The sequence below is a fragment of the Hetaerina americana genome, unplaced genomic scaffold (assembly GCF_022747635.1).
Source record: "Hetaerina americana unplaced genomic scaffold, ioHetAmer1.1.p SCAF_81, whole genome shotgun sequence".
In the NCBI taxonomy this organism is placed as follows: domain Eukaryota; kingdom Metazoa; phylum Arthropoda; class Insecta; order Odonata; family Calopterygidae; genus Hetaerina; species Hetaerina americana.
The window spans coordinates 1,137,687-1,164,534 of NW_027287439.1; the positions used below are offsets into that span (position 1 = coordinate 1,137,687).

The window sequence follows — 26,848 nt, forward strand, 5'->3', positions numbered from 1 at the left end:
ATCCTCATCACAAATTCCCCATTTACAAATCGCTTTCCAGATTCCTTAAAAATATTGCCTTTTTCAAGAAACTAAAGAATTATAGACTTCCTGATTTCTCAACTGAATAGTAACCCTGACAAGAAAGCCTGACTCGAAAGTAATCAAATCATCATTAGTGAAATGCACAATGAAAGTTTTTCAAATTAGGGCAAAAGAACCCAGTTCAATTTTTCAATTCTTTGCAGTCTCAAGCCTTGAGACTGCAAAGAAGCAGCAGGGACAAGATTAGATACTGCAAATTGCACCACAGAAGAAAATCCTGTTGTGGATACTGATCACACACCCAGTTATTTTTTAAATAACTATCACAAGTATTTTAATTGTATATATATGCTAGGATTTCCCATAGATATTTGAATTAAAAAACTAGCAAATGGACCCTAAATGAAAATTTAGTTCACAGCAATAACAAAATAACAAGATCTTCCACTAAAAAACCGATATAAATTGTAAGGATGAATTTATTGATTATGTAAATTTGACTATAACAACAACCAATGTATAATGCATAAAAAACACCCAACCACTGTGAGCCATGATATAATAATACATGATATGAAAATAAAAGAAACATTTTTCTTTATTATTTGTATTATATAGCCTGTAATCGTAATTAACAAGCATCTACAGAGTTGAGAACAAGCACTAGGAAGGAAGTACAAATTGTAAATAAACAAAAATTACCAACATGTTGTACGTCTTTAACAACAAAGAAGCAAATATAGGATCTTTTAACGCACACAAGACAAATTTTTTTACTTTTTTCTTATTCAAGGAACAAGAAGGTGGACAGAGTCCATATCAGCATATTAAAAAATGAATATCATGACTAACTACTCCACCAACAATAAAAAAACTGAGAAAATTTTCAAACCATTAGATATTGAATATAATATATTTATGGGACTAACTATACTCAAGACAAAAAAATATTGCTCCACAGCCACAGTGAGAACACCCCATCTCTCCGAGCACCAGCCTTTTCCCTTCTATAGGTCTCTTTAAAAAAATTAAGCATTTTGTACTCAAAATAAATTCTTTGTATGAAACTACTAATGCAATTATCTTCTTTCTGAGGTTATATTACATGTGATTCCTTAGTAATTCAACCTGTAATGCAAAAGTATAACATATCAGTACATTAAACGGATAGTTCCAAAATACATTTCAAATGACATCATCAAACGATATCACATTCACAGAGACAAACTTTTCTTATAAAGAACATGTAACAGCATTCAACAGTTGCACTTAATGCTCTGATTAATCTCAACTTATAACAATGTCCAAATCACCTCCAATATTCACTTTAAGACATACTTTATTTTGATATTAAAACATATTAAACCAAGCTTACCCCTCGACTATGTCACAATATACCTTAAACAATGTTATTTTTGTATGCACTACACCTCAAAAATGTTTTGGACAAAGGAAAGAATCAATGTAACAAACTGGAACATTTATTGATTGGTTAAGATAGGCAACACTGGCTGGCATTTTCAGCAGACTCATTAAAAGTAACCACTAAGAATGTACAGTGTTGTCACCAGATGTAAGTAAATTATGTGGTGGCAACACTGTTCAATCAATTGCTACTAAGGTTTGCCATTAAAAATTCCTGCTCCATGTGCTAATGTATATTTGTAACCATCCAGCTCTGGTGACGTTATTGACATTGTTTACCAGAGAAGTTGTAACAAAATTGTTTCTTAATTAATTAATATCACTCAATTACTCAACATTCTCAGCTCTGGTGACAAAGGGAAGAAGAATCAATCTTTCAGAAACCCCTACGGCTACTTAATATTATTAACTCCTCGAGTGAATATAATTAAGATGACAGAGCTTTAGAAAACGTAAATAAAGTGGACTCCAAAGTTGGGATCAACTGTGATACAATATGGAATTGGAAATAAAATCAAAAGGTTCAAGTTATTCGTCCTTTCACTGGCAATGCAGGAATATCCCATGATTTGGATGCAAGTTATACTATACTTAGTGTTTTTGAACTTTTTCTATATGATGAAAATGTCCAAATGTAGTCACAGGGGCTAATGGGTATACTAACTTGATCAAAAAGTTCCCGGAATTTATTCAGAAAATTAAAAATACAAGTTTATTCATCTAAATCTATATTGTCCCCTTCAAAGTAATCCCCATCGACTGCAACACACTTATGCCAGCGCTTGATCCAATCCTCGAAACATTTTTTATATTCGGTTTTCGGTATGTCCATCAGTGCTTCCTGCGATTTTTCCATTACTTCCTCTCGGCTGCTAAAACGCGTTCCCCGCAATGGTTTTTTAACTCAATTGAACAGAAAGAAGTCACAGGGAGCCAAATCAGGTGAATTTGGTGGCTGTTGGATGGTATTTGTTGCATTTTTCGTCAAAAAATTACGAATAATGATAGCACTGTGCGACGGTGCGTTATCATGGTGCAAAATCCACGAGTTTTCTGCCCACATTTCTGGTCTCTTTCGGCGAATTGCTTCACGCAAACGTCTCATAACGCCCAAATAATACTCTTTGTTTACTGTCTGGCCTTCTGGCAAAATTTCATGATGCACTACACCGTTGTAATCCATGAAAACCGTCAGCATTGCCTTCTTTTTTGACTGAAAACGACGTGGTTTTTTTGGTCTCGGCTCATTTGGTGAACGCCATTCACTTGCCTGATGTCTGGATTGCGTGTCGTACTCATAAACCCACGTCTCGTCTCCAGTAATGATCCTTTTGATGAATGTAGGATCGGATTCAGCCTCGCAAATCATGTCTTTTGCGACGTCAACACGGTCTCTTTTTTGCATGAAATTGAGGTCTTTTGGCACCAACTTTGCTGCTACACGACGGAAACCCAAATCATTAACCACAATGTCTTGGGCGGATCCATAGGCAATGTTCAAGTCCTCCGCTATTTCTCTGATGGTTAATTTGCGGTTATTGACCAACATTTCTTTTACTTTATCAATTTTTTCACCGACTTTCGATGTCGATGGTCTGCCACTGCGTTCATCATCTTCGATTGACTCACGACCACTTCTGAACCACTCGTGCCACTGGTAAACGACCGTTTTTTTTAGAGAATCGTTGCCGAAACACTTTTCCAACATTTCCAACGTCCGTGCGCCACTAAATCCGTTTTTTACGCAAAATTTAATACAAGTTCGTTGTTGCAAATTTAAATCCATTTCTGCAATTGTAAAAAATCACCAACACACACAGAGATAGATGTACTCTTGGCTACGTAACTTTTGCAAATGTCAAGTTATGACACTAAGATTTAAAGGGAATATCAACAACAGATGTACCAATTTAACAAAAAAAACAGAACTCAAATCGGAACGATGGGAGCGCCACACGGTGGTTATTCCGGGAACTTTTTGATCAAGGTAGTAGATCAGCAGAATGTGACTTTCACAATGCAACTACTAGGGAGCTGAAAGTGTATTTTAGTCTTGTTATATTGGTGGGTATAACTGAGAAGCCTACTTTACAAAGCTGCAGGTGTAAAGATGCATGATAAGTACACCATATTTGAGAACAATCATGCCTGGAAGAAGATTCCTGCAAATTTGTAAATACTTACATTTTGTAAACAAATGGAAACTTAGGATGGCAATGGCCCTCTTAGAAAACTAAGGTCAGTCATAGATATGATGACTGATGTTTTTCATTAAGCACACACACCAATGCATTCCATTTACACCAATGAAATGCAGAGGTAGACTACACTTTATTCAATATATTAGGACAAAGAGGGAAAGATTTGGCATGAACTTCTACAAATTATGCCACTCCAGCAATGGTTATGCGAATAACTTTTAATTTTTATGCTGGGATAAGACAAAGGGGACAACACTCCTGTTAGTACTAAGGTTTTGTTAGATTTGATGACTAAGTCTAATCTACTAAACAAGAGGTATTCCTTGTACATTGATAATCGGTAAAGTTCACCAGATTTATTTTACAAATTACATAATTTAGGACCTAATGTCTGTGGTGCTGTGACAGCCCTGCCGAAAAATATATCAAAAGATATTAGGAAAACAATTAAAAAAGGTGAAGCCATATCATACTGTAGTAATACCATTACTGCAATTAAATGGAGTGACAAAAGGGATGTTGTAATGCTCAGTACTATGCACCCCTTGGAGCTTGCAAATACCAAAAAAGTTGACTGGAAAAGTAGGAGTGTGATAAATAAACCCACTAGGAATGATTACAATGCGAATATGGGAGGAGCAGCCGTTGGTAATCAGATATCAAGTAAATTTCATTGAAAGCGATGATATAGCAAAAGTTATACAATTTTTTTGTACTTGCTAGATGTGATGCTACTAAATACATATGTTAGGTATAAATTTGTAAATAAGAGAAAAAATGGAACTTTTCATGGTTTCAAACAGATATTAGCAGAAGATTAGTTGGGGAAGGTTTATCAAGAAGGTGTTGTTCAGTCATTATATACCCAACCTGCCCAGGAAACTAACTGGTCATCATTTCCAGAAAAAGGACGAGGCATGCGAGGCAAAAGGTAAACAAACGGCTAAACTTTATGTTGTGTGCCCGGGGAAAGGTTAAGGAGAGAGAGTCTTCGTGGCAGTGTGATCCCTGAAAAGTGCCACTATGCATATATCTTTTTAGACCATATCATACCCTTAAAAATTATTCTCCATTGATCTGAATTATTTAACGTGTTTAATTTTTACAAAAGTTATGCTTTCTATTTAATTTTTATTCATAGCATATTTTAGAGCAAGTAACTCTTAATACTATTGCAAAATTTTGTCAAAATCGGCCCACAAATAACTGGATAAATATTCTTTCTTCAAATGTGCTACATTTGTGATTAAATGCCTTAAAAGTTAGGGATGTTTGGGGCCACTTCAAATTCCAGAGAGAGGATGCAAAAAATAAGCCTTTCAAAGATGTCGAAAAAGTGGGAACTATATCATCTGGATGCATTATGTGGGCTAGCATACTCAAAATAGTGATCGGATTATAGCTCCATAGAAAGGAGGGTAGAAAGAGGTCACTGTGAAGTCATTTAAAAAGCAGAATGAAGAATGGTATTTCTAATGCTTTGGAGTAGCACTGCCAATGCTTTGGAATGTAGTGGGGACTTTCTGCATATGATGAATTGAACTAAAATAAGTTTAAAAAAATGTAAATGCAGAAGTATTAATTGGAAATATTTGTTTATTTTGAATAACCATAAATACCTTATTTATATTATATGATAACAAGCACATATAATATAATACATTACATATGCTTGTTGTTTATCCATTTGAGAAGCATCCTTTCAACAATTTTGAGAATACGTAACCACTGTGTATATATTCCTGCTGCCCTTTGAAACATCTATCACCTTAATCTTGCCCTTTAGAAAGTGCATATCTTCGATGTAGACTGATCCAATTTGCTGACTATCACGGTCAGTCACGTACTTTTCATTGCTATGTTCATTTTTACCATCTCATGGCTGCCTCCTTGCAGCTCTTTCTTTGGAGAAATTTTTAAAACTATGCACAAACTATCATTATACTTTGTAAAAAAAAATCACAAATAATATTTCTGAAAACAAGATAAGAAAAATGCAGTAGCAGGCATGCAAAATTCTGGGAATTCTTTTCTCATCAATTTTTTTCTGAAATACTGCTTGATAAGAGTGACATTTAAAAAAAAAATTTTGCTCATTATGCAAATTATTCATTGTGCCAGATTTTCACCAGGCCTGTTCAACTTAATACCTTAATTTGTTTGAATTTAGGTTGTTTTTTTTTCCATTTCCTCTCCAAATATATGCACAAAAACCAGAATAAATTAGAATTTGGAAGTATTTCATGTTTTACTTACTAGTATTGAATTTTATTCTATTTTAATTTATTTCCCTTGAGGAGTTCTGAAAAAAAGGGGCTAGTCTTATAATCAGCTTCATTCTAGACTTATGCGAAGAAGGGAAATACATTCAAAAACGACATCTTCTGATCATCAGAAGCATCATAAATGCAGATTAATTCAAAGACACACAATATTCCGAAGGCTTCCACTATGCGTATGTAATCCCTGATGATATTACCAGGGCTGAAGGCAAATATTAAGGCAAAAAAACATGCACAACAAATTTCCCAGAAGCAGAATGAAGCCTTCCACAAACACACTAATTCAAAAGACAAAACGTATTTTATAGCTATATAAGATGGCTTATGGTTTAAAAGATACTTTTAAAATGGTTTGTCATGATTTCATAGACTTTCAGTTTGATTTTGACATAATTGAATTGTTTGTCTTGAAGCATTCAAACAAAATCTGATTATTTTAAAAACTAAATATTTATTAAATTAATAATTAAATGCAAGGCATTAATATTGAATATTAGAGATTGTTACATTATAAACAAATGCAGGGATATGGAAAGAGGATTAGACAGAGCAATGTCATCCACCACTTCACTAATACTAGAGTGCCATTAGAAATGGTTTTGAACAAATGGAATGGCTAAGCTAAATCAAAATCAGGATGGCAATATGAAACCTCAAGAGCATCTACTGTATACCTCATATACCAGCCCTTCTGATTTTGAATAGCTTCCGAAAACAATTAACAACCTCCCCAGAGGAAGCCTACCAACCTTTCTAGGAGGGTGGTTGTAACATAGTGAACCATAGGGGAGTTTATTGAAATATTAATGAAAATGGATTGGCAGACATGATTTAGCCCAGTTTCACAAGTTTATGCTATTACATTGAAAGCACAGAGAGTTAAATGTCTTGAAAATGTACCAATATGCTCACAATGACCACACTTCCCCAGTAAAAATTAAATGTACCTTTAAAAATTACCCTTTTGTAAAATATGATTGACTTTTTGAGAGATGAACTTAAAACCAAGGCAGGCTTATATTCAAGCAGATATAGTAATTAATACTACTAACTCCTTTGTAAGCTATTATGAAACTTTGACCAGGAAAACTGAACAATGAATCTTAAATCAAGCATAGGTACCATAATTAAACACACATGTTTAACTCCCTTGTTCCTACCTTAAATGCTTTTGCATCAATTAATTATTGTGAAATCGAATTCCACTGAGTTCTTGAAGAGTGAATTTTATGAAACCACAAAACTTGAATCATGACTTTGACACTTCTTTCTTATGGTCAAAGATTCTTTGGTAAGAATTACTAAAGCCTAGAGGCATAATAACATGAAATATGAAAACTGATAACTAAATCATTTATTATCAATAATTAGTCTTTCATTTTTTCCTCAAAGTCGATAAGCATGCATTAAAACTCACACTACCTATAATCTTCAACTGTAAAAATAAGGAATATGAGGTAACAAATAATGGCTCATGCAAGAACAAACCAAATACAGTTCATATATGACTTAGCCTATTTTGTATGACATATCTGTATTAAGTTACTTGCCACAATCACTTGAGGTTTAACTTTAATAATTTGGGAAGGTTCATTGCTTTAAAAGATGTGACAGTAAATCCTAGTATATGGCAATATATTTTACTTTGTACTTGGCATAATGTAACTCATACTTGACATTATGTATTATCTTTTTGCATATGTTTTCTTTTGCTTACTAAAGTAAATTTCAATCAATTTACTGGCTCTTTTTAAATCACTTAATAACATTTGAAAATACAAAAAAGACAGTCACAAATCTTCACATCTTACCTTTTATACTCATGCTGCAGGAATGAAAATTAAAACGTCATAGCTATATCACCTCAGGGACTGTTTAAAAGGTTGGATGGCTTATCTGACACAGAAGTCTTTTCAGTTTCACTCTTTGATTCTTCAACCTCACTGAAACAGTAAACAATCAATTGTTAGTTGAATTAAATTTAAACAGGAAAATATGTTTCCAGTATACAATAAATCCTTACAAGTTCTTTAATAGACAATTTAGGTCCACAAACCAGAAAATCCATTTACATTGGTTTTTATAGACTAATTAGAAGGTGAAAAAAACTAACTTTCCATCATGTAACCGATAAAGATAATTTTGCACTGAAAATGGTCAAAATCTAGGGGAAGAGAGAGAGAGAGACAGGGGTGGGGCCAGTGGAAAGGAATGTACTGACTGCAAGCACAAGTGAATAACAACATGAGTATAAGATCTTGAGACCAAAATTATGGTGCCTGTACCACATTAGATGAAGCGGCAATGTTTATAGTAGTTGTATTTAGGCGAGGCTACCGACAGCTAAGGTCATTTGCACCATTAGGGATGAACAGGAAAGGATAAAGGGTGGAGAGAAACCTGGCATAGGTAATAGCCTACTCTTTAACAAAAGGTGCCAAGGGGTCCGCAGCCTAACGTCCCATCCAAACGACAGCACACTCACTCAAAGTGCCCTCAACAAAGCACCTCAGGTAGGGATCACGATACCACTGAAAAATATTCGACCCCACTGGGATTCGAACCCAGGCCCTCTGTGTGGGAAGCCAGTGTGATAGCCACCGCACCATATCGATCCCCAGTAATATTTATCTATCAACAAAAAATCATTACATAAACATGCCATTAAAACAGATATTCTGCTCTGTCTCTAGACCTGAATGGGTGGTCAATTGATATAAAAACAAGAACATTCCTTGAATGGTGCCAATTCAATTTCATATTTCCTATTAAAATCACATTAACTATATCTAATTACATCCTATATCACATAGGAAATAGAGAGCCATTCACATTGTTTTTTTACAGGGCCAATTAAAACACTCATCTCCACATTTTGCACTGGAGTTGAAGATACAAAACTATCCTAGATAACAGAATTAGTCACATAGAAAAAAGGTATTGAATTAAGGTATTTAATGATGCAAAGTTTTCTAACAACACCATATGAGCTCTTGCTATTTAAAAAGTATTTAGTTCTTCCAAAGAGTTAAATTGTTCCATAAATTTGCAGAAAAATATCTATGATAACTCCAAGTCATACATTAGTGACTTAATCACAGTATTAAAAAAAACTCATTGTCTAAAATGAATACATGCACACAATTTATAAGTTTTGACAGCATGAACTTTATCAAAAAGGTTGATCATACATATTGTAAACACTAAGGCCGAATTATTGAGGACTATCTGAATTAATTCAGACCAGGTTAAAGCAGCTCTATTATTGGCAACATGATACCATATTTAAGATCCCCACATCAAATCATGTGCAGGTTGATACATAAACAAGAATTTTCAAGCATTTTTAAAACAGTATTTATTTATACCAGTGAATTATTTAAGTAAATAAGAACCCTTTTTTGCCCAAAAGTCTCAACTAAAATAATAATATTTCTGTTTCACACAAACCTTTTTAATTCTTCACTTTCTACTGATTCCAATTGCTCATTTCCCGAGGCAGAAATGACAGCATCTTCAACAACTGTTAAACTGGTTAGAGGAGAGGCATCTGGACTTGGTAAAACAGCCATTTCTGGAGGACACTCATAAATCTACAAAATATAATAAGTATAACTGTTAAGAATATACTTACAAATTCATGTCAATTCACACTTGTAAAAAATGAAGAATGTATTCAAGAGTTGAAACTACGTACATTCAGGTAACTAGTGATCACATACATTATATTATTCTTCATCACAAGTTTACATAAAAAATTTTGCCAAGGAGATAATAAAACTACTTACATAAGGTCATTCAAATTCTAATACGCACAAATTGAAGTATTGCATATGACATAAGCCATATTTTGAAATATTCCACCATAGATGATATCCACATACAAGAACAAAGAGACTGGCACTGTGTCAAAACTTAAAAAAAATGCCGAATCTTTTAAATTGAAAAAATGTATGCTTGAAAAATAATTTTAGTCCATTGAAATGTAGAATGTATCATTTCTAATGAGAAACAGAATAGTAAACTAAATAAATTTTTAACGAAAAAACAAAATCCAGGCCTTACTATTAGGGGCATTTTTTGTTTGTCAACATTTTTACCATGAAACATTTCAGTAATTATCTAAAACACATTGATGGCAATCATTAAATCCCATAGATTTGTTGCTCGCTTAAAGAGAATAGGAACTATACAAGCCAAATCCATTTCGCTATAACTATCAACATTTACCAGCCAATAAAATATGATTTTCTAGATTTGATTTTGAATCACATATTTAAAGCTCCAAACTTTTATGCTTAGTATACTATAAACAATCAAGCTAAATAATGAACTGCCATAATCATGAGCTTCATCTGTAAGCTTGAAAAAAAGCATTCCACATGAAGGTTTCTGCTGAAGTTAAGCTGTGAAGGGTTAAGCTGAAATAGAAGTTCAATGAAAAAGGCACATGAACTTCATTTATAATGTTTCAGTAGATTTTCGCTAATGCTGGAAGCAACAAAGGCAGAACAACATAATTAGATGTCACTTCTCAGCTGTAATGGCGAAGAGATGAAAAATATTGGTCTTAATTTGTAACCCAATAATGTCAATGCAGTCATTCACAGTCAGTCACATTTGCCATCAACCCTTTCACTTTGATGGCACAACAAAGTTAAATCATCTCCAATTCAGGGCACCCCACTGTGGCAGCTGACAAAGAAATCTGGATCCAAAATGGTACACCTAATACCAATGCACCATATTTGCAATATCACTACCACTTGAATGGTGAAATTAAATAGCTTCTTCTTAGGCCAGGGCCACTTATTTTTGGTGAATGGATAAATAGCCTCAGTAGCAGATAAATAAAAACCCAGTAACCTTGAGTGAAATGATCTTATCAGAAATTTAAGATATGTTTATGAGAAACTTCTTGGTACCACTACATTCAAGATAAGCTTTGTACCTGGATTCCAGTTGATTAAGAGTATACAGTATATAAAAAAGGCAACACAATATAATACTTTGATCTAAAAAAATTTTCATGAGATCTTTGAACCTCTGAGATGGATATTACAATCTTACATGAGATTTGCTTTCGGTGCTCAAGTGGTTAGAATATCGGCCCGGGAAATTGAAAGATCCTTGGTTTAAGTCCCGCTCAAGGAAATATCTTTGCACTTCTGACCTATTCCATTCTGCCAGCACTACCTCTCCTGTATTTATTTTTTGTGTGTTCCTATCCCTTTTCCCTATATCTATATCAATGTAAATAAATATTTGTTTGTACCACAAAATTCACTATTCCAATCATTTACGAGTGTAAGGTGAAAAATTCTCGGCCTGACACAGAGGTGGCTTTCCAATAAGCAAATATTTATCATTCCTACCTGGGTGCACGTGTCATTAATTCATAAGAAGTCAGCAAAGTTCAGTCTATTTTCTAGCTTTTGAGCCTATATTTGTTTCAAAGCCACATTTGAAGATTGGACTAAAACTTTAATGATAGAAGGGGCCCAGCTCCCAATCAAGTCTCAATACATGCCTCCAGTATTCACGCAAGATTTAAAAAAGCAACTAAATAAAAATTTAATGCAAGAGGTGACTACACGGAAACCCTAATTCTTGGAATGATGGAATTTGTAGCATTTATTAAAGAGGAGGCCGCAGAGAATATGAATAAATAAAAATATAGTTGCAGTCCACTGAATATTTTATGTTTTAAACCAGATTTTGACCGTTTTATTGCTAATTCAGAGAGAGGAATTGCAAGTCTTAACATAGGTCCTAGCAGTTAGGGGAAGAACTCTATAAATCCTGCCTGCTGGTTAGCATCATGCCCCCAACTGCTATTCAAATATATTATTTCTAGTTCCACTAAGTGATTCTTGAAACTTTTAAGCACACACAGCATAAAATAAAAAAGACCCTCACCATAATAGTACCACAACCAACCACAGAAGGCAAACTTAGTCATTGCACTGAAAGTAAAACTGTAATACGGAGCATTTTAAAAATTTTTAAAAATGAATCTAATCTTCAAAATCTGCCCCGAGAACTCTCAATGAGATGTAACATGAACTAACTTCACACTTCAAATGAAGCACAAAAATGGTTTAAATACCAAAGTCGAAGGTATAACCAAGTCCATTCTACCATGCACTGACAAAACAAGTATTAAAAGTGCTTAGCTTGACTTATTCCTGCTCTCCAAAAACTCTACTGAAATAAATAAAATGAAAAATTATCCATAGCCTTACTTGCTAATAAAAAAGGTAGCTAATTAGCTCGCATTGCTGGACCAATTTATCCATACAGCTGTAACTGGATTTAATTCAAATTATAGGTCTTTTTATGTAAGTCTGCAATTTCTTTGACACAGCGAGGGTGCCCCCAACAGCCTGTGAGCTCATGATTTTGCAGATTCTTTGGACAAACGTGATTTGATTGCAGAGAACTTTGAATCCATCTGTCCTGCCTCATTAGGATTTCTCCCATCAGTCTCCTCCCCTTCCCTACCATGCTAGCACTCCCTTGTTTGTTTTTCTTTCTATCGACTTCAGCGTTTCCATCCTTCTGCGCACTTACATTTCAATCAAACCCCCTGATTTTGCTTCAAAAACCATGATTCCAAACAAAACCAGAAAGCCTCTTAAAGAATTACATTTTAAATTAAAATTATGAGACAATGTCTGGTATCGCAAGCTTGGTACTTTATTACCCCTGCCACACACCCTAGTGGTGGCGGGTCACATAGATCAATAGAAAATGTGGGTGCCCAATGGCATTACCTGGATCTAAACAAAGACCCTGCACAGTCAGTAGCACAGAGGCCACCTATACATGAGACTAATACACCCCTAAATTTAGAAATTATTTCAAAAGTAATAACTGCATAACTCTTAACAAAACTGAAAATTTTATCAAGCAATTTTCTCTCCAGGAAATGGAATCGCAGCATATCAATATTAAAAATTTGAACTTAATGGATTAATAAGGTCAATTAATTATTACAGAAGAAAAACAAACTTGAACATAAGGACAGAATCGTGACAGTCTTTAAACTACAAAACTGGAAAAAAATCTTCATCCTTAAAGCATTTTCACCAGTGGTATAATTGTATATTTAAGCTTCGGTAATTCTTGGAACCATTCAGGCAATCCTAATGTTTAATCTTTTTTGCATCTCCTTTTAATTTAGATTACTCTGGCCAAAAATTAAACTTGAAATGTTCTTCTTTGCTATATCTTTAGGTCATCGTTGAAACAAATGTGTTATGAAGACTAGGTAAAAGAAATATCAATCACCAAGTTAAGTGACATACCCCTCAGAATAAACAACAACTTTAACATGGTGGAAGTGTTGGTGCATTCTCATGAGCACCAGAGCTCTAAGCTCTAACTTAGATACCATAGGATATATACCTGTAGTTAACATGATCTACATAATTTGTATTATGTTACCTAACTATATTGTAACTAAAAGTTATGGAATATCAATGCTGTTGTGGAGCATGCCTGGCGTGCAATCATCTCCTGCCACACACCCTTGTGGGTACCAGGAAGATAGATTAAGCCAGGCATAATGAACACTGAATTCAAAAAAATTTACTGATGCACATTAAAGTTTATCTCTTGAAGAAATTCGAGACCATTGAATTTTGTAATGGCAATTTACTAAAAAAAATATGCACTTTCAATGTTAATTTTTACATAAATAATTCAAGAACATAAAATTTTGAAGCAGTGATTTCAAACACATGACACTTCTGCTCGGCATTAACAACAATGTAGATAATAGATTAAATAATAGCTAAATAAAGGATGTGATAGTCTAATTTTCGCTTCTCACTGTAGTGAATGACTTGAAATTTTAATTCTGAGGTAAACAGGCCTGAGCGCCAAAAAACTTCTTTTCACCGATCTCAAAAATGTTCAAAAAAGTATATTTAAATTGGTCTGAGCCTATGCTCCTTTCTGAAAGTTTACCCTATTTCTGCAAAAAATAAGCTACTACCATCTTACAGTGATTGGTCCCTACACAAACAAATTAAATTTTCAGATTTACATATTATTAGGATGATAAGAATACAATTTGATTGATTACATTGTTTTTCAACATTTAAGTGAAGGTATTCACAAAGAGCCATTTATTTGTTTACATTTCTCCCAAAATGGAAGATTTATCATGACCTTTTTCCATTTCATAGTAGTTGATAAGTTGCTATAGGTCATAGAAAATAATTGGAAAATGCACTGAATTAAGTCACTTGAATACTCTACATGCCATGAGAAAAGATACTGTGATTACATCATAGTATGCATACCTCCAAAGCATAGAAATTCCATAATTGCACATACTTATTTCAAATTTCTTCAAATGTGTAAGTAACTCAAAATAAAGGTCTGATGTAATGCAATATGATCTATGAAATATAATACAATGTATTTCCAAATCAATTGGCTACTATTATTATTATGTGTATAATATAAAGCACCTATTGAGTGAATGCACTCTACGCATAGAATGCATTGATTTGCAACACATGCTATTAAAATATATTCTCTAACCTTATCTCAATTTTACATACACCTAAAAGTAAGATTTTTTCACTACAACTCAAAAATATAAATTCAAGGTCTCACTGTGAATATCAACATATTTTTGAACACACATTATTCATGGTTTATACTAGTAGTCACTAACACACCAATGGATCTCTATAAAGCATTCTCAAGGATAGACAAAATCAAAGGACAAACCCACGGTAAGTTACAGTATTGCCTACGTGACTATGTACCCTTTAGTGAGCCTGATTTAATTTCAAAGGTGCTTGGTGGGTAGGATAAGGGGATATAAGCAGAAAAATAGGATGTTTCACTCACTATATTTCCAAAGAATGCAGCAAACAAGTGATACAGCAGATTTTGACTACAAAAAATAAAATATTTTGAGGAATCAGAATGAAATATGCACATTGCTACTGAACTGAATAACTATAAAAATGCAACTTTGCCCCTTGTTACTATTTTTCCCAAATGATTTTTTTGTTATAAACAGAAAATCACAAACGTTTTGCTACATCCAAGGTTACACAAAATATCAGTGTGTTAGCCTGTGATTTTGCTAATTATGTGGAAAACTATACTATTTTCAAGCTGCCTTCTTAATTGATGAGCTCACTTTAAGTTAATTGCTAATTGATATTAAAAGTCACTTTGACCACAGGGGTGCATCAAGACTTTAATTGAACGTAAGTTTAAGAGCATTATTACTGCCCAAGTCCATATCAACATGCTTTCCACAAACTATGATTCAGCCCTGAAGAGGCTCAAGTCCTTGGACCTATTGTATTAAACCCTCTGGGTGAAGCTAATAATGGTCTCGTCACTCCAAACATTTGAGATCAGTGATGACGGAATGAGAGAATGTGATGCACTGAGATTCAAAACAATTTAACAGGGTGACTATTTATTTCTTTGACCCTCAACTACTCTTTCCCAATTTTCATGAAAAAACTGTATTTTTCTATCAAACGTTTGGAATCTGATTAGATATTTCTAATGAATTATTCTTCATTATTGATAGTGCTTAACTAGTATAACCAGTCAGTCAGTCCTTGAACAGTTTCAGCTAAGGAATGCATGAGCTATACCAAAAATGGTCTAATCTTATAAGCCAAAGGAACATATAGTCTCAATAATATTGTATATTCATCAAATAAATACTTCTTGTTGCCGAAATTACATTCTCAAAATTTCGACTGTTACCATTTATAATTTTATATTCTGAAATTACCTACTAATTTACAATACTAGATGACAATTTATTTACAAATAAAATTAATAAATTTGTAAATTACTGGCCCTAAGTAAAGACAAAATGAATGTGCAAATATAATCATTTAAGAAAATATTTCTAATCAAGACTCGCAGGTTCCTACTGGAAACTTAGGAGTTTCTGGGATGGTTCAGAGGTATTGAATCTTCTGTCTAAGGGTAAGAGGTGCCTAAGATGAAAAAAATGCCTACCTATATAGATGAGTGCCAGATCGGATGAATACGATGAATGGTCAACCAATTCAAAGCGCAATTCATGAATTTTAGCGAATGGCGAACACCTAAGTGTTTGCAGGGTTGCTGGGGAAGTACTTTCATCATCACGTGAAATTTTTTATTTGCAATTTCTACCTTCAGCTTGCCAAGTAATGATTTACAATACTTTACTGTAACTGTTTTACCTATTTGAAGATAATCCATGCACACAATTCTATGAATATCCTAAAAAATTCACAGTTATGCATTACTGCCTCACTCACTTTGCTTGGATCATCGCTCCAAGACATACATTTTTAGTTTAAAGAGAGCAAACACATATGCTTATGCTTACACATTTCGAGTTCTTTAGTCAATATATGACAAATACATTCTTTTGACATACCCATAGTCTCTGCTATCTCTCTAACCTTAATTCGATGGTTATCCAGGACCTTTTGGTAAATATTTTTGATATTACCAGTAGTTAATACAGTTTTTGACCATCCCGAATGCTCATCATCAGCCAAGCGGGTATGACCACTCTTATTTTAGCTGCCCGAAATTTCACGGCTATAAATGATGCTGCAAATCCCCATACAAAACATCCAACTAATTTTTTATTCGTGTAGGCACATTACTTTCAAAAACATGTACTTAATGACAGCTTAATAATCAATTTTTTCCATTTTTACAAAAATCCTCATAACGACTGACTCAAACGATTGGCAAACAACAAATGAATGTCCAAAATAGCTGAAATTTTGGTGAGTACCTTTCAATGCATGAACAAATATATTCCCCAACTTTTGTTGAAGAGAGCTGCCATCTTCATGATCAGGTATGAAACTTTTCGAACAGCCCTCAGATATTTGCATGTATTCTTCTACTCTCCTAATGCCGTTTACCTACGATTATGCTGGTCATATCAGTCCTTTTCTCATGATTTCTGTACTACTATGATGAAGTTTCATATAATTTTAATGTACCTCATTAAAGCAGAAAGTACTTATGCCCGTATGATGTAGACAAGAAGAGCACCACTAAAGGAATGAAAAAAAAAGGTAAACTATTTTCTTCATTTTGTCACCAAAAATCCCTCAGTTTGATTTACTTGTGTATCCCTGACAAGTACTCTCAGAGTACTTGTCAGGGATACACTGCATAATTTGACATGATACTTAAAAATTTTTTGACATATCTTGGCTTTTTCAATTTTCAAAATTGTTGTTAGTTTCCTAAAATACAGCCTTTTTGTTTTTATGATTTTGCCATATTGCAGTTTTTTACAGAACCAGAAAAAAGACACTTGAGTAACAGAAAGACAATGCTAGAGAAAAAACCTTTACATAATAACAATTTCAGAGTGTTACCCATTTTATTAATATGCAATCCTGGAGACAAAATCACATATATAATCACATTGATTGATTGCTATGAAATAAGTCTGGCTGAGTACGAGAGGTGAGTCCCCTTAATTACGGTGCATGAAATACTCAAATCTTAATATTGAACACTCACTGGCATGAGAATCGCTTCCAAAATGCATAGCTAAACCCCAACCATCATATCTGGGTTTACTATTGTATCTGGATCAAGTGCTACAGTAGATGAAAGTTCAGCAGCAAAAGAACTTAATTAACCACCACATCATGCTCTCAAAATTCTTGGGCCTCAATCTGTACACTTCAGTGCTAAGTGCATGAAAGAATGTTAGTGCAGGTGCCATTGTAAACTACTCTTGTAAGGATAGGTATGATACAACCAAATATAAGGTGGGAGGGGAGGGAGAAGAGAAAATAACGTGTTTGAACAAAGATGCGCGATCACTGGGAGCAGATATTCTGAATATGGTGCTATTGACTCAGGCATCATCATATAGCCATAAGAAGATATTTGCGACAATGTTAGGTGAGCAAGTAAAATGAAGATGAGACTTAATAACTTAACCTCTTCCCTCTTTCCTGAAGGCTTTCAATGGTTTCAAAACTAATAGCAGACACCAAGGTCAGTAGATGATTTTTTTTAGGTTAAGTATAGGTCAACCTTTTAGGGATTATGCAATTCGCACTCAAGAAAAAGAAGTAATTCATGTAATGGGAACTGCAGGGTCAAGTACAAGCAAAAAATTATTAAAATATAATTTTTGTCGTAAAAGGCGCACATAAAATGATGAGATGATAAAATTAATATAAACTGAAAAAAAGGACACAAAATGATACGAAAATCTTCACAAAAATGAAGTTGAACTAAATATTTCATAGTAAAATAGGGAAGAAGAGACAGTGGTTGCCTAAACAAAAGAGGCAAAATAAAAAAAAAATAAAATAGGAAAAGTTAGAAAAAGAAAATAAAATTTTCTTTTTCTAACTTGCTATTATTTAAAACCTTGAAATTATGTGTACTAGGGTCATAAGAAAGTTTTATACCTGAACAGTGTCAACATTCGATGTGTATCATTTTCTCTTTGAGTGAGTACGTCGATTTTTATATTCCAAATGCACACAGATTTATAGTTAAAATTACAAGGACACAGTGAAAAATCACAGGGCCTAAGGACTTATATAAACTGCAAAATAGTAAAACAAAGACTCGCAAATTAAGTATCTAGCTGCAAACAATATATTGTGAAATAAAGAAACATGCAAAACAGAGGGTCACGAAGGTCAAGGTTAACCTGTATATTGTTACTCCAGCTATGCATTTGTTGGCATTTATTTCTTTTTAAAAAATTTTCATTCTTGCACACTAAAAGATTATCTATTCCCCCTTTTGAGCTAGTCTATGTTTCGTGTGTCAGTAAACCATTACCGTACTGATTCAAATTTATCAAACATTATTTTAGTTCACTCGTCCATTCCTTGCACATCCAATTATTTTGGTTAAACTGCTAGCAATTTGTGAGAAGAAGAGCGGCGTGGCAAGTTATTTTTCTACAGCAATTATTGGATTAACAGACCACCACCCATTTTAAAGAATTATCAGTGATGAGATACAAATATTGGGTATTATCCACTATGACTATCACACAGTTTAAAAAATGGGAAATCAGAACTTGCATCCACAATGCCACCTTAGTCAAAAAAGCTATGCTGTAAATACGTCAGTTCTCATGTCACTCCAGCTTAACAGTTCATTCACGATTAACTATCAACAACAACATATAAGATGAACAACAGGTGAAAGAAAGAGCATCCAAAATGGACAGATACTCTGATTTGGATCTATTATAAGGTCTTATAATCCTTGGGAGAATAGCAGTGACTGTGCAGTAAATTACAAAATGTTAGCCAAATAATCAAAACGGAGAGTAGACAGTTTTGATGCAATTTTACATTATGAATGATTTGCCAGAGAGGTTTGAAAGCTGTAAGTATTACAGCACGACATAACAAAAATGGGAGCACTTGACTATTTGTTAGAGAAAATTTCTGAAAGATAGAGAGAGAAAGAGAAGTTTGATAGTGAAAATCAGTCAAATTTTTTCCTGCATCACCAGATAGGTATCAACACCATAATTTTTGGCCAGAAAGAGACAGGTCCAAATGACTTGGGAATAAGATACGAGTACACAATTTTTATTCTCTTACTATCTTTCTGTAAAATATAATTATATGAATGTCCACATTCATAAAAAATTTCTAAATCAAGGGCAGTGATAAAGACTGCACACAGGCATATAAAACAGCTCTTAGTAGAAGTTTAGGGGAGGCGGCTGACAACTGAGGTCAATTGCACCATTAGGGATGGATGGGAAATGAGGAAGAGTTGAAAGAAACCCCGTGTCAGCATTAGCTTACTCTAAAGGAAAGGCACCAGGGGTCCGCAGCTTAACATCCCACTCAATGAACAGCGTACTCACTAAAAGTGGCCTCCATAAAGTACCTCAAGTAGAGATCGGGATACCACTGATAAGTATCTGCCACCTCTGGGGCTCGAACCTGGCCCCTCTGGGTAGGAAGCCAGTACATCAGCCACTGCACCATCCCAATTCCCATTAACAGTTCTTGAAGGCTCATACAGTCTGAATGGTAAACAGCCAGATGATTTTCATATCCCCGCTCACATTCGTGCAAAATAGCAGCATGAGACAGTCTTTCCTTGGCTTGTGGTTGGGCAATTCATTCCCTTCTACTGCTATCTGCACAAATATATGCTTCGGCATCTTCCCAAAGAGAATCATCTCATCACAATTAAAAACATTTTGTGGCCTGTAACCCTGAGAATCTACCAGCTTTTTGAAATCACCAATGAAGTTGTCTTCGGCCTTTGACTCAAGAGCTTGCTGCTTCACCGTGTCTCAACAACACCTTGGACATTGGTTATTCTCATTAACTTCTCCAATCATGCACAGCTCCCTTCAAATACATGTTCGGCTGTTGATTATTCTGACATCTTATTAACAAGGTCGGCGAAAATCACTTTTCCTTTATCAAATATTATATTCTTGTTCATGGCGTCACATTGCGATTGCTTCCCATTTATGCATATGAGAAGCAATCTTTCAACATCATCGAAAATACGTAAATGTTGTGTATATACTCTTGTCACCCCATTTGAAGCATTTGCTGGCTTTGTCTTGTCTCAGTTCTTGAAAGCGAGGCCAATCGTTGATACCGACCGATTGGTGATTTGCATACTAGATCAGCCATGCTCACACCTTGTTCCTCATTTCCAATGATTTTAATTTTCATTTCTGTTATTTTTTATTATAATTCTCTTGTGTCTTTCTTCTGACAGATGTTTCTTGGGGTCAATTTTTTAAAACTATGCACAAAATATTGTTAAACTTTGAACAAAAAAACACTTTTAAAGTTTTTGAATACAAGTTTGGAAAAATATAGGATCACTAGGGACGCTAAGATGCTAGCAGAACAAGTGCTATATACAAACTGTAGTAGCAGGCACGCAATGAATCCAAGGATTCCCCTCTCCTCATCACTTGTGATGCGAAAAGTTGAACATTGAGCGAGGTTGCAGTTTATGACCAAATACGTACACCTCTTTCTTAACTGATGAAGTGAATAGTGCAATCTATAACAAATCTATAATTGGAGTCTTTGATTAATTGCATTCAATAGCTCATTTCTTAGCTGCTGCTGCAGATAATGTTGCACAAACTGTGCATGGCTACATTTTTTGGTATACTATTACAAAAAAAACTAAGAAAATATAGCTCTAATCTGAAAATACCGGGTAGATGGCATTGTAAGCGAAAATTCTCTTATGTGAAGTAAGATTGGGACACCAAGGCTGGGTCAAAAATTAATGAGAGTTATGAGCTACAGCCGAACAATCCACAGAAAATTAGTTGAAAATTTGAGTTTCTGGATGGGATTAGCAAGGTGTTGGAAACAAATTCACAAGAGAATTCCATAGAATTAATGAAAAGTAGAGCATTTCCCAGTGGGATCTTCCCCTTGCCTTGTCCAGAGGAACCTCATCCACATATCCTTCTTTAAACTCCACCACAGCACCCAAAGTGCCTGTTAAGTCCAGCACCTTCACAGGAACCACTTGACCACAGTCAGCAGGGCTCTGCACAAAGTAATCTCCACCTATTTGAATTTTATTAATGGCCATAGGCAATGGTGTTTCCTGAAACAGTTTGAAGTAATTTTTGGGACAATGAATTTAAATACGAAGAGGACAAGGGAGTGGATGAAAAAGTAAATTGCAAGCAACACAAAAAAACTTAGTGATAAAAGACATTCCACCAAAATAATATTTGCACTAAGTTAAAAACTACAAAATTATATATGCATCTAGATGCAACATAAAATATAAGTAAGCCATTAAAACTCATCCAAGTAGAAATTTTAGCAAAAAGCCTTAACATTTGTGTTAAAAAAGTTAAGAAACTACGTGATGTTGCATTAATATATGTACAATCAATACTACAACCCACAAACAAGCTATTCCAAGCAGAAAGGTAATGTGATATTATATTGAAACAAGGTAATGGCAGAAAGTATTAGTTAATCAAGCAGAACTATAAAGAAGTTTGCAATTCCTTTTAAATACCCCAGTATTTTAATTATATTCTGTGCTATTAAATAAAAAAATCGGTCACTGTATATACACAAATAAATTGAGACCTGGTAATTAGCTTTAAATGAGTTCAAATGCCATTTGGCACTAAATATATTGCGCGTTGAATGGGTTACCTAAACTGTCAAAAAAATGAGCTGACTAATAGATATAATAATGTTAAAAATAAATATTCCCTTTATGTGCTATGCACAATGTATGCATTCTGAAAACTACACTACTTTATATTCTACTTATGAATAAGAAATTTTGTCAACATCAAGTTTACAATGTGTTAGGCACAATGTATGTATTCCAAAAAACTACATGGCTTTATATTCTACTTATAAATAAGTAATTTTATGATAACATCAAGTATACAATAAATGTTAAGCAGAGTGTCAATAATCACTCTGCATCTGTGCATAGTTTCTCCATGCTTTATGATCACTAAATACCGATGAGTGGTTGAACACAGTTGGTAAATGATTCTAAGAACTGAAATCCAGGATTTCTTGTTGGATTACTGAAATGTTAAACTCAGAGAGTACTATAACCAGGGCACTTAATGGATACATTTATCAGAAATTGCCAGCAGATACATAGTCATTACATGAATCTTTATCAGTCTACTAACTTTTGAGTGAACCGACACAAGTTTCATCAAGTGGTATACAACATTTCTGTTGATACTTATGGAAAAGTAATTTCATCAATTCACATCCTGGAAATTAACATATGATTAATCCAACTGCATGCAGACATGATAAAAAAAATAAAAAGTTACTCAAAATGCAAGATGTAAAATTAACCTGGTAATATCTTTCAACCACTTGTTGGACCCGTGCTGCAGCATCTTTATCGCCATCCACAGATGACTTAAGTACATCTTTGGCAAGTTCTGAAGTGGTGGAATCTTCTGCATCTTCAAAAGTTTCCGGTTCATCCAATGCATCTTTATGAAAAGAAAAAAATGAGAGAGAATAATATCGGCTTTTGTGTTTTGTGGCATTTATGAATTGAGAATACAGTAATAATGCCTTCATTGGGATTCATACTCATGCCCACTGAGATGTGAGTACTTTTCAGGAGTAAGAAATCAAGCCACTTGCTAGAGAAAAATTAGTAGTAGTAGTTTTGGGGGAGGCGACCAACAGCTGAGGTCATTTGTGCCATTAGGGATGGACAGGAAAAGATGAAGGGAGGAGAGAAACTTGGCATTGGCATTAGCCTATTCTTAACAAAAAGCACAAAGGGCTTCGCAGATTCAAGTCCCATCTGACAGGCAACGTACTCACTCAATGTTCGGTGGACATTTTGTTATGTTTGGTGCATAGAGGATAAGATCTCCACATTTTAATGAAATAGATAATGAGGATGATAGAGTAGTAGTAGTTTTAGGGTTTAAGGGTGCGTCGACAGCTAAGGTCATTTTGTACCACTCATGACGACTAAAATTACAATTCCTTTTTAATTAAGAATAAATAAATATAAATAAATAAATAATTGTTAAAATGAAAAGGCATTAAAATTATGAGATCCAAAACTATAGCTGCCTCATTAAACCAGTTGCCCTTAAAAAAGTTAAGACTCTATTTATAAACCCAGAGTCATCCCCTAAAATATTACTTATTCTCCTCTTATATGAAGCGTGTCTCTGGCCCTTTGGTATGTTCTACATTCAGTTAGGATATGCTTTATTGTGAGAGGTTGGAGGCACTCATTGCAGCGGGGCTGTTCTTTTACCTCCGCAAAGAGGTACGAGTGAGTGAGGGCAGAGTGCCATATTCTCAGGCACGTAATCATGACCTCTTCCCTCCGAATGTTCCGGTTGGAAGAGGACCATGGTGAAACAGGATGATAGAGATGTTGTTCTCATTGTCAGACACAAAATGTAAACAACTGACAAATCCTTATCTCCAAAAAACGTTTTAAGTAAAGTGAAGACAAATTTCAACTAAAAGGTTTCAATGACCGAGTTTGAATTATAAGATTATTACTAATGAGATAATTTTGAAATAAACTGCATGCATATACGAGGGTCATCCGGAAAGTAATACCCGTTCGTGAAATAAAGACACAAAAGTAAATATTAACAAACATAAAAAATTTTATTTGAAAGAGGATACTTTAAACTACTTCTCAACATAATCTCTAAGCAAATTAAGGCATTTGTCATAACGTGTGACAAGTTTCTGTATTCCTGCTGCATAGTCCTTCGCCGCCAGCTCATTGAGATACGCGAGGGACCCATCTTGCACAAATTTTTGCATAATGCAGATGGTGTTTAACAATTTCATGAACAATTGTTCGAGAAACATTGGGAAAATGCTCACAGATGTCATCAATTGTGACGCGCCGATCGTTCCTCACGAATTCGTCAACTGAGCTCACCAGTTGGTCTGTAATGACAGACGGTCTCTCCGAACGCTCATCGTCGTGTGTGTTCCCCCTCCCCATGTTGAAGTTGCGACACCACCGCCGAACAGACGACTCGTCCATTACATTGTCTCCATACACCTCCTTTAATTGGCGATGAATATCACATGGGCGAACGTTTCTTGCATTGAGGAATTTAATCACTGCCCTCACTTCACAACTGGCGGCGTTCTCAATTTTTTTAAACATTGTAAACAATCACAGAAACAACACAGGCAATGCTAGCGTCACGCAACTTGGCTCAGAGAAGGCAGACAAGCCACTGAAGCTATCTGACCTCGTCCAGCGGCTACTCGTGTCGTCAGCACTTCATGCGGCACGAACGGGTACTACTTTCCGGATGACCCTCGTATATGATTTTAGATGCATAAAAAATCCAACACTATCATTATTACCCCATGAAAAATGCTATCATCACTTGTTACCATGAATTATGAACATCCAAATTTTTTAACAACATTTCATTTGATTCAATTGATAATGTTTCAGATTTCACATACAGAACAAAATGCAAATTCAGATTCCATGGTAAAGTGGAAAAAAATACAGGATTTTTCTTTATCTAGGAACGTCTAGTGTTAACAACCTTGGCATGCATAAAAGGAAAGAAAAGTGCACAAAATTAAAAAAAAAACTTTCGAGATCATTTTTATGCATACTACATTGATCAAAAAGTTCCCGGAATAACCACCGTGTGGCGCTCCCATCGTTCCGATTTGAGTTCTGTTTTTTTTGTTAAATTGGTACATCTGTTGTTGATATTCCCTTTAAATCTTAGTGTCATAACTTGACATTTGCAAAAGTTACGTAGCCAAGAGTACATCTATCTCTGTGTGTGTTGGCGATTTTTTACAATTGCAGAAATTGATTTAAATTTGCAACAACGAACTTGTATTAAATTTTGCGTAAAAAACGGATTTAGTGGGGCACGGACGTTGGAAATGTTGGAAAAGTGTTTCGGCAACGATTCTCTAAAAAAAACGGTCGTTTACCAGTGGCACGAGCGGTTCAGAAGTGGTCGTGAGTCAATCGAAGATGATGAACGCAGTGGCAGACCATCGACATCGAAAGTCTGTGAAAAAATTGATAAAGTAAAAGAAATGTTGGTCAATAACCGCAAATTAACCATCAGAGAAATAGCGGAGGACTTGAACATTGCCTATGGATCCGCCCAAGACATTGTGGTTAATGATTTGGGTTTCCGTCGTGTAGCAGCAAAGTTGGTTCCAAAAGACCTCAATTTCATGCAAAAAAGAGACCGTGTTGACGTCGCAAAAGACATGATTTGCGAGGCTGAATCCGATCCCACATTCATCAAAAGGATCATTACTGGAGACGAGACGTGGGTTTATGAGTACGACACGCAATCCAGACATCAGGCAAGTGAATGGCGTTCACCAAATGAGCCGAGACAAAAAAACCACGTCGTTTTCAGTCAAAAAAGAAGGCAATGCTGACGGTTTTCATGGATTACAACGGTGTAGTGCATCATGAATTTTTGCCAGAAGGCCAGACAGTAAACAAAGAGTATTATTTGGGCGTTATGAGACGTTTGCGTGAAGCAATTCGCCGAAAGAGACCAGAAATGTGGGCAGAAAACTCGTGGATTTTGCACCATGATAACGCACCGTCGCACAGTGCTATCATTATTCGTAATTTTTTGACGAAAAATGCAACAAATACCATCCAACAGCCACCGAATTCACCTGATTTGGCTCCCTGTGACTTCTTTCTGTTCAATCGAGTTAAAAAACCATTACGGGGAACGCGTTTTAGCAGCCGAGAGGAAGTAATGGAAAAATCGCAGGAAGCACTGATGGACATACCGAAAACCGAATATAAAAAATGTTTCGAGGATTGGATCAAGCGCTGGCATAAGTGTGTTGCAGTCGATGGGGATTACTTTGAAGGGGACAATATAGATTTAGATGAATAAACTTGTATTTTTAATTTTCTGAATAAATTCCGGGAAATTTTTGATCAAGGTAGTATATATCATCTGACAGTATTGATTAAATAAGTCATTCACTTTTTGAACTTACTGTAGTACAGGGTCCAATGCAATGTTGTGTTTTTAGTAGGGAGAGGCAAGTAAATGCATTGTTGTGCAATTGTTTAGGCTGTGCCCATCAAAAACCAACCTTAACCAGTAAAACACCATTTATAATAATTAATTTCATAAGGTACAACATCACCAAATCAGACAGGTATTTATATTTACTAACCTTTATTGTCAGCAATGGACACTTCAGCTGCAGATAGTTCCATTCCCACTTCAAGGCTCAAAGGCTCGCCCATGTCATTATTTGCCACCAAAAGTTCATCCATGACTAAATCAAGACTCTCTGGACCAGTGTCTAAACTTTGTACTAAATTACTTTCCCCAATTATGTATGCTTCTTTATTCATGTGTATTACATCAGCTAT

The 26,848-nt window shown here is 34.9% G+C and overlaps 1 protein-coding gene across 1 annotated transcript; it reads right to left on the bottom strand.

Annotated features, from left to right (window-relative positions):
- Positions 1-586: 586 nt before the first annotated feature.
- LOC139698307 (uncharacterized) lies at positions 587-26,831 on the bottom strand. Its single transcript, XM_071597191.1, has 6 exons — positions 26,647-26,831; positions 22,795-22,937; positions 21,377-21,550; positions 9,383-9,525; positions 7,744-7,875; positions 587-1,152 (listed from the first exon to the last, which is right to left on the bottom strand). Exons 1-5 carry the CDS (start codon positions 26,828-26,830, stop codon positions 7,797-7,799), a joined length of 723 nt encoding a protein of 240 aa, XP_071453292.1. The 5' UTR covers position 26,831; the 3' UTR covers positions 587-1,152; positions 7,744-7,796.
- Between the last annotated feature and the right edge of the window lie 17 nt (positions 26,832-26,848).